The 10,000-nt window shown below is 37.4% G+C and overlaps 1 protein-coding gene across 9 annotated transcripts in view; it reads left to right on the top strand.

Annotated features, from left to right (window-relative positions):
• LOC135224670 (calbindin-32-like) overlaps window positions 1–10,000 on the top strand; it is a 259,533-nt gene that overhangs the window by 220,877 nt on the left and 28,656 nt on the right. For 8 of the 9 annotated variants that reach the window (XM_064263898.1, XM_064263900.1, XM_064263895.1 and 5 more), the window contains 2 exons: window positions 1,615–1,671; window positions 8,988–9,071. In XM_064263898.1, the coding sequence (XP_064119968.1) occupies window positions 1,615–1,671; window positions 8,988–9,071 (141 nt within the window). Of the gene's footprint in view, window positions 1–1,362; window positions 1,420–1,614; window positions 1,672–8,987; window positions 9,072–10,000 lie in introns of all 9 variants that reach the window. The other variant, XM_064263899.1, reaches the window with a different exon arrangement.

Genomic DNA, 10,000 nt, shown 5'->3' with positions numbered 1-10,000 from the left:
AAATAACCACATTACGTTCCAGTGGTGTATTTCCAAGGATATGTTTGCCACTCGCGACAACAGGTAAGTATATCCTTTAGATTAATGTATTGTCTTAATTCCCTGTTTTTCTCGAATGTATTGCATTGACGTAATGCAATGGGGCGTTATGATCTTAGCATTAAGTACATTCGAGATATTTACGTTTTCTCCCTCAAAGATAAATATATTTTTCGGTTACATATATACCCCCAAGAATTAGATCATTTAGAACGTAACTCCAGCGAAAAGCCGAATTCCCGTAGAAACACCACTCGAAGAGACAACTCGTAAAGTGCGTCGTATTGCTTCTCAAATAATCCCTATTTTTCACTGGACGTTAATATGCGAAGAATGCCCCAAAGAATTTCCGTTCTGCCTTCGTCACTCGTTTCTGAAATAGTTTTAACCCCCCTCCCCACTTTTGGGAGAGCACTGAAACCCCACCCCCCTGGTGGGATGCAACTGTCCACCCACCCACCCCACCCCCTTCCCCAGCGAGCAAGAGCTTATATGTAAATTTGATGCTTTCTATTTGCATAACTCAGGAATAACTTTCTTTAGGGAAGGCGAGAAACTCTTCATTTATGCGTTTTCATCCTCAGAGGGTTTTTTTTTTTTTTTTTTTTTTTTTTTTTAAGCATTCTTTGCGGGTGAATGCCATTGCGAGTACCAGTTCTGGACTCCTGTCTGTGACCAGTCACTGAATTTGTAAATGGATTTGCTATACCTTAATAGTTCTGGAGTATAACTCCGTTTCCCTGATCGTTCGTATGATCAGATCTAAGGCTTTATATCTATGAACTGATATTGCTCATTAGTCCCCTCCCCCCGTCACCAAATGCAGTGAATAAGGTGGTTGCACGCTGTCATTCCAGGTACGAAGCCTTTGATCCATGAAGACAGAAAGACTCACGGTACAGTTCGTTGGTGTATATTCAGAACCCTTACCCCAGTGAGGTGGATTTGCTTAATATACTAATTTGTAGGTTCCACAGGATTATTAAACTTCTAAAAATTTCATGGCTAGAACTTTTTACACTGTTCATCTCTAGGAACTTTGTCACTGCACTGCAGTTTTGTTCTCTGAGGCTTTTTCCTGGAACGAAAGTGACCTTGATTCACTTTAGTTAATATCAGTACTGAGTTAAATCATAAGAGACAACCTCGAAGTTTGTGCGTGACCATATGGCTATTGAACCAGATCCCACAAATAGCAAGGGACCCCTGATGCAAAGATAAGTTCACTGAGACAACACAGCTCCCAGTCCTTTCACCCTCCCTCTGCCTGCTGCCCCAGTCACCACCGCGTTGAAGTTTCATCTATTTTGTCCTCTCTTGCAGATCTGGAAGACATATGATGCAGACCATAATGGTTATATTGATTCCAATGAACTCAAGGTAAGGTCAAAGGGAAGAAGAGAAAGAGAGACCTTGATTGCCCCCCCCCCCCCCCCCACCATTTTTTTTTATTTTCTTTTTTGGAATTAGCTGGTCCCTCAGCTGTCTCTTCTTCCTCCACCTTTCCTCTTCCTCAATTTTTGTTTCGCCATCGGTTTCCCTTCCGTCCTCAAAGTCTTACCGTCTTGTCCGCAGATCTGGAAAGCTTACGACAGAGACAACAGTGGTTACATTGAGGCAGACGAGCTAAAGGTATAGTGAGCCCCAGGAGAGAGAGACAAATTGGAGAACGCTACTGGTGCCTCATTACTCTTTTATACTTTCCTCCTAAGAGCACCATTACACACTCTTTAGCCAAACATCCTGTGTTGCGCTTGCTGATCGCTGAGTTTATGAAGCATCCGATGTATTAGTCTCCTAGTCCTTTGGCACGCGATGGATATTTTTCTTCCATTCATAATAAAGTTGGCTGACTTCATCACAGATAAAAAATATTGTCATTCCCAACCAACACATCCACTGTGCTCTGCGGCAGTCCGTAATTTCCTCTCCAGTTGCCCACGATGGGCAAGGTTAGTTCGAGCATGGCCATTGGTGTTCGGTTGATGGTCGCCTAGCAGCCAGTGTTTGCTTAGTGGAATCATGATCATGTTGTTCCTTCAGCATAGCAAACATTGGTATAGTTCACCCTTCACCTCTAATAATTGCCACCAAACTTCCTTAGATGAGCAATGTGAAAAACGTTAACTTAATCATACAGTGTTTTGTGCAAGAGGACCTTGGAGGCGCCATTCCATATAGAGGCAGATTTATATGTATACATATACATACAGTAAGGACTCTTATGTGGCGTATGTTAATCGAGACATATGTACGTTCATATGTATCTATATATGCTAGTATGTATATCTACATATGAAGATGTTTTTATATGTGTAAACTTCTTTGATCCTTTATATGTAACGTTAACGAGTTTTTAGTCCCACCCCCTTCTGTTTCAGTTCACTTATTAAGCTAGAACCAGGGACTAATTGAGTACCCTGATATCACTAAATATTGCGAACCGACTCAACAGATCTTGCCAGTCTCAACTCTAATGCCAAGGACACGTATCAAGGAATGCTCAGAAACTTGGCTTTCCAGAACCATCATTGGACTGGTCGAGGGCCCTCTCTAGTATGTCTTTTTTGTCATTTTCTCCCTTCTTATTCCTTCTTTTCGTCTGTTTAAACGAATGCCAGTTAAGCAGGGGTTTTCGGCCAGTCTAATGTCTGTACTAAATGCTAGCGCCAACACGGAGGAGCAGAAAGCGCCCCCTTTAGTAGCTGCGCGATAGGCTAATCATCGCAGACTAGGCGTGGTGCCATTAAAGTAGCCCTCGTAACTTAGCTATACTCCCGCTGTGCCAACAGACATGGAATAAAAGGAAGTGATGCGGATATCTCGCCTTTTCCTGTTTCCGTTTTGCTTATGTTATTCTTGCTCACTTGGCAGAGGAGACGTGTGTTGTTAGCTGGATGTGATCGATAGATCTAGATGCAACACCATCCGTCATCAGAGGTGTATCTACTCTCAACAAGATGAGTGGAGCGCAGTGTAGAACAATCGATGTGACAATACAACTGACCATCATTTGCTTAGACTTAATTGCCCGCTCCCCAGATGGGAAAGGAAAATTGCCAGATCCTGTACAAAGCATAACAGGATGTGACACCCGGAATGAATGCGCCTCTGTTCATCTATTGAACAACTCCTCTTCGAAAGATCTGATCTGACTTCCCATTCGATTTATGTCCTGAGTAACTCTCCGTCAACTCTAGCCAGTGAGAGCAAGATGTTTCTAACCAAAATGGAAGCTTTTCAGATATTGGTGTCCTTCGTTTTATCCGTGACTCTGGTTGCATTTACTATCCTCATTGCACATTTGTAGATTCTCCTGATTCGTCATAAGTAATCTCTGATGGCTTTTACGGTGGACGTGTTTGCAAATTGTTTCGTAATCTGATAGGATCTGTTTTTTTGCCGAATTCTTTAGTCATTGAGTTATGCCATTGCAGCATTTCTTTCTGGTAATTTATCTAGCATGAACAACTTCTTGAATTGTGGTACATAGCTCCTTTACAGACAAGAAATGTCATCATACTCTTTTTAAGTTTGGATACTTTACTTTTTTATCTTCTTTAACGATTGTTTTAAAAGGTACTTCCATCGTTCGCAGTGGCTTGTCGTATTTCAAACTTGTCAGATGCTAAGTATACATCCCTCCATGAATGTCTCAATTTGCTGAGAAACAGGTTCAAAACAATTTGCAAGTCAAGCTGTCCACCAAAGAGACCCACACCCGCACAGTCTGTAAACACCACAGTAACATCAAAGTAACTCTGTGAACATACATAAAAGCCAAATAAAAGTCAGTTAAATCAAACTGAACACCCGCAAATGTTCAGGAGTCGATAAAATCTGTGTGAACAGTTTAAAGTCTTTGTAACTTTGTATTAAGAACCACTATTCCTTCTGAATGTGAATGCACCTTGGCTCATGTTTGTAAAAACAGTCCACTTTGGCATTGGAGCAACAATTGTTAATGCATTTATGCAACTTTACAGTGAAAGTACATCTAAAAAGCTACTTTTAGTTAAGAAGTAAGTCACTGAATCACTTCGATGGAATCAAATCTTTGGGATATCAGTGTCAGTAACAGTCGATAGGCAAAGGCTTGTGAATTTGCGCTAACGTCAGTTCAGGATAGCCTTTGCCCGGATGTCAATGAACTTTGGGTATCCCAAGTGTGTTCTAAGGTTAATTGATGTCTCTGGAGATAGGTAAGGGTGTGTCTACGTCACAGCACAGCATGTCACGGACATGTCGGAAACTTATTGGATGCATATCACAACAGGTTGGGAACAAGTTAACAATCATAGGTGGGGAGTAGATCTATTGCTAATGCTGGATAATCACATGAAGCACTAGTTACAACCACTGATAAGTCGTTGACTTGTATTGAACATGATGATATGTCCAAGATAAATTGCCTGGGTGTGTTTTGTTACATGTTTTACTGTGGTGTGGATGCACTCTGAGTATCTCAAGAGGCCATGTTTTTTTTGTGACTAGTTATCAGTAAAAGCCAGGGTGTAATGACCTCGTCCCTCTCATCTCCTTTCTGACCCACCATCTCAGGATATCTTATCCCCCCTTCCACTTCCCCAACCTCCCTTCCCTGCCAAGGGGTCGAGTCCAGTCTCCCCCAGCTCCTGGAACCAACCCTCTGTTCTTATACCATGGCCTTTACTACCATATCCCACCGATCGGATTCCTGCTGAAAACTGAAAAGTAAAACCACAGAAATATTTCTAAGTCAGATCAAACACCATAAAATACTCAAGGCTAAGCAAAAGTTTAATCTTAAAAGAAGACACCTTTCTCCATTCTGTCCCCTCCTGAACCCCCACTTGCCCCTTGCCCCTCCTACCTACCCTCCAGTTGTAAACACGCTACTAGTAGATGACGCTTTCCCTGTGGTAGAACTTAGTCCAAGATGGGTGAAGGTAGATAATTGAGTGGAGTAGCTTTGAAATAGAACGGTTGATGCTTATCTGTTAGAGAGAGAGATATGGTGCTTTCTTATTACACGCCCTCTCATGTCCAAGGTCATTCGTTTCAAGTTTTTTATATATAAAAAAATATTTCAAAAATATCATATTACTTGTGATATACGGGCAAAACAAAATGCATCATGAGAACGACGCGATTCTAAAGCATAGTATTTTTTTTTTTTGCAATATTTTTTTATGTAATTTTTTTTCAGAGGAATATTTTTGCTTTTAGATCCTCCGTCGATTTCACATTAGAGGGCGTGTATGAGGAAACTTTGTGATCAGTAGTGATAGGAGTAATAAACGTTGTTTGAAGGTATTTGTTTTTAATGTTGTACGTAGGTCTAATATTAGAGTAAACATCTTAGACCAGTTTGGTTAAACTAAAGCTACCTATTTTATAAAACAATGGTATAGTCGTCTTTGAATAAAGGCGCATTGGCCAAGATTCCTTTGGTCTTAATTGCATCTTTGTAAATTGGATATCATCCCTTCAAGAACAACTCCGTTTCAACTACATCTCTGAAGGCTGAACTATATAGTAGATTCACATCAACCGTGCATCTGATGCCTAGGCCAGACCCTTACGACGCTCTTGACTGTCGCTGTTGATAAGCCAATCACAGGGCTGGAAATTCTCACAGTCTCTCGAGAGAGTTCACATAGGCAGGATTTATATGTTACACCTCTCCTTAGGGATACTTTTGATAGACGTATCCCTCAGGAGAGGTGGAACACACATCCTGCCTATGTTAACTCTCTCAAGGGACTTTAGAGTTTCCAGCCCTGTGATTGGCTTGTCAACAGCCACAATCAGGAGCGTCACAAGGGGCTGGCCTAGACATCAGATGCACGGTTGATGTGAATCTAATATACTTAAGAATCTCTTAAACTTTTCTTTTGATTCTCTCTTCGAGCTGTCTCATTTTCTACCCGTAGTCTACCTTCAGCTCGCAAGATAATTACGGAATTAATGTCAAATGTATATCTTTTGTATTTATATTTATTTCATTAGACAGTGTTTTCCTGGTTAGATTGTTAAACATCAATACATACGGCTGTTTGTTTCGTAATATTTTCTTAACATAAAATTTCAAATTCGGTTTGGTTTCCAACAATGTTTTGGACTGTAAAAGTTTCGTCTATCATTTTTAGAAATCTTACAAAGCCATAGGAAACGCGAGCATTTTTTCTATATTCAAACGTAAGTTGAATTATCCCCAATTAACTCGTTCACTATTTGATTTTACCAAAGCCTTCAAGACATATTGTTCCCAAAAACCGCGCTGGAATAAAAAAAAAAAACAAAAAAAAAAAAAAAATGAAAAAAAAAAAAAAAAAAAAAACGTTTCTACTTATCAATTCCGGAGCTCTCCTTTCTCTGTGTCGATGTTGTCAGCTGTCAAACGAAGGACACACGACGCCGTAGAACATTGAAGCAAAATAAATGCGTAGGAGAATATTAGCCTGACTATCCTCTTCCTCCTCCTTCCTTACCTGTGATGTGTTCTTTTGGCTTCGAGACTTCGGTCCAAATACAACCGATAGTCAGTTTTTGGATGATAAATCTCTCTCTCTCTCTCTCTCTCTCTCTCTCTCTCTCTCTCTCTCTCTCTCTCTCATTAATCTGTGAAACTACTACTGGATCTCTCTCTCTCTCTCTCTCTCTCTCTCTCTCTCTCTTATTTTTAATCTGTGAAAATACAATGGATTCTCTCTCTCTCTCTCTCTCTCTCTCTCTCTCTCTCTCATGGATCCGTGAAACCACTGTAGGATCTCTCTCTCTCTCTCTCTCTCTCTCTTAGCTTTTATTGATGCCTGATGGAGGATTGGTTGCCAATGATGTGAATGATTATTTAATTAGCTTGAGCATTTCAGAGAAATCAACGAAGTTTAGAAGGAGAGAGAAAACGTGTAATAAACCATAAGAAACGTTGAAGGAAACTTAAGAGAATAAATTCTACCTTTTTTCTTTTTTTATTAATATTTTTTTTATCAGTCGTCAAAAACATTCCAAGACACTTACCCTTTTATTGACTTGATATGAAATGTACAGAAAATGTAGTCAGTTCTCTGCAAATATAAAATGAATGGTTATGATGTTTAATTCACAATACATCAGATGAAATGTATATCCCCTTCCTACATCCTTGAATTCATCGATTTAAATCACCCTCCTCCCCCCCATTTGTTAAATCTTCATTTTTTTTTTCACCAAGTTGAGAAATGAGCATCCACGCTTCAAAATTGTCAGTGTATACAGCACAATTATTTACATTTTTTGCACCCATTTTAATATCAAAGAAGTCAATTTTTACATAGTTAAACTCACATATGTATCAATATATTTTCTTGGAGTATATTTCATACTAGTTCTTAATATGAAAATGCACTGATGACTCGCTTTCGAACGTATAGTGTTGAGTATGTTGTCTTGACAGACAGCATACGATCAAGGGTATATATGTGGTAATTGTTATATTTTTTAACCAATTTCATGTCGTGAATTCTTTGATGATTCTGCTGATGATTGGGAAGTTCAGACACGAATCAGAGAGAACATGTTCTGCACGTGTTTTTTCTATAACATTTTTTGTATGTTCTCTTGTCACAACGAATTCAATAAAATATTTTTGTATTCTTGCCACAACAATTCAGTAAAAAAAATTTTCTTGTATTCTTTTGTTACAACAAATTCAATAGCATTTTTTTGTTTTCTTGTCACAACAGATTCAGTAACATTTTGTTTCTTTTGTACGCTCTCTTCTCACGAAAAATTCAATATTTTTTTTTTTATTTTCTCTTGCTACAACAAATTAGATAAATTTCTTGTGTTCTGTTGCTACAACAAATTCAATACAAAAATTTTATGTTCGCTTGACACAAAAAATTCAATAACTTTTTTTGTTCTCTTGTCACAACAAATTAAATAACTTTTTTATGGTTTTTGTTCCAACAAATCCAATCAAATATTTTTATGTTAGTTTGTCACAACAAATTCAATCAAATTTCTTTTTATGTTCTCTTGTCATGAAAAATTCGATAGAATATTTTTAGTATGCTTTTTTGTCTCAACAAATTCAATAAAATATTTGTAGTATGTTCTCTTTCAACTACAAATTCAAAAATTTTTTTCGTAAATTCTCTTGCCACAACAAAGTCACTGGAATAAAATATAATAATATTTCCATATATATAAAAAAGGAAAAAATAAGATGTTTTAGATTACAGCCAGAAGAACCGTCTCTTCATTTACGAAACTTTCTCTTTGAGATGTTTTTCTTATGCCATTTTTTTATATTTATTCTGGATTGTATTTTCTCTGCTCTCGTCTCATTTTATTTATATCTTGGAAGTTATATATTATTATAACGTTATGATCTTTGAAATGGACCTCCTCAGATCATAAGTTACTGGACTATGGTTTTCGTCTTGAAATAAATATTATCTGATTTGTCATTAGGAGTCTTGAGTTATAGATCTACTACATACGTTTGATATATCTTTATATTAATGCATCGATGCTCTCTTCATTCTCTTTTTTTTAAGTTTCTGTTTCTTATCTTGTCGAGGATTTTCCACCTTGGAGCTCAGCCTCGAGTTCCTGTTTCTTCTGATACTCTTAAAATTATGAATTAAAAGTTTAAAATCTTTTCGGTTGGTTTGCAAATTTTTCAAGTCATTTTTGCTGCAAAGATTGATTATTTTGACAGCCCACTTTGCAATATGATCTAGTTATGTCAGTCATCAGCTTTCAAAATTTACAATTTTTGAATTGGGCTTCACCTCAAGCTCACCTTGTTTCAAATATCAAATCTTTGAAGAAGTGATTCAAAAGTATAATCATTTTCCATTTCACTCCAAAGAAAGATAAAAAAAAAATATTAGTAAATAAATCACCAGAACTTCCAAATCCCCTTTAAACTGACCACCTGAGACTCACCTGCTCTTGTTTCCAAACGCCCGGCTCAGAACTTCCTCCGTGACCTCCTCAAAGAAGCGAAAAAGGACCAGGACGTTTCAGAAGACAAACTCATTGAATACACAGACACAATGGTGAGTAGAGCGTGCGGGGTAGAAACTCTATAGTTTCCCCCTCATGTTCCCTTTCGCTCCGTTTTCTATGTTATTTGCACCATGTTAGTTGGCCCTTGTATGTTTAGTATAGTTCATTTCCTTCTCATTTAGTTCTGTTATCCTCATTTTCTCGTTGGATTTTCTTTCTTTTGTTTTAATTGTTTTTTTTTTCTCATTTCTTAATTTTGTTTAGATTTTAACTTCTGTGCCTTTGTTAATTCATTTAACATAGACTCGTTCCCTTTTTGTATTTATTAATTTATTTGAAAAATTCATTCTTTTACTTTTAATGTAGCTAAGTTTTTTAGTTCTATATTTTTATTATTCACTCAACGCTCATTTCTTTTATATGATTTTATTTATATAATAAATAAAAGTCAAGTTTGGCAGTGAGTATTATACTGAATTTACGTGTAGACAAAAAACGATCCCATAAATTCGTCATTTTATATAAATTAAAAACCACTTTACTCAATAAAACTACGTTTCGCAGTCAGATATCCCCATCAGCCATTGTTTGACTCGCCAGCATTGTTTATGCTTTTATTTGCATTGTTTATGCTTTTATTTATAGCCTGAATTTGTCCATGAACAATCGCTTCAGCCAACAGTTCAATTGATGAATAATCTGTGTGATGTTTGTACACTAAATCAAAAGTCAATTCCTAAGTGATAGAACACTTTTTTTGTTTCAAATGCAAGGCTGAAGTATTAACGAGAACGCTATTTGTTTTCAAGATAGGAAAGGTATTGCAGAAGCAAATCCACGCACAGTTTTTGTATACAGACATGATTAAAGATAAAGACCTTTAGCGAATATGTGCACCTGAAAAGAAGTATTGAACAGATTGTGGAAATCTCTGTGTAGAGATCTTTCCTTGAATATATTTGTATAGTTACATTATTAT

This window comes from Macrobrachium nipponense, chromosome 12 (assembly GCF_015104395.2).
Source record: "Macrobrachium nipponense isolate FS-2020 chromosome 12, ASM1510439v2, whole genome shotgun sequence".
NCBI classification, from domain to species: domain Eukaryota; kingdom Metazoa; phylum Arthropoda; class Malacostraca; order Decapoda; family Palaemonidae; genus Macrobrachium; species Macrobrachium nipponense.
This window is presented reverse-complemented; position numbering and strand designations above follow the sequence as displayed.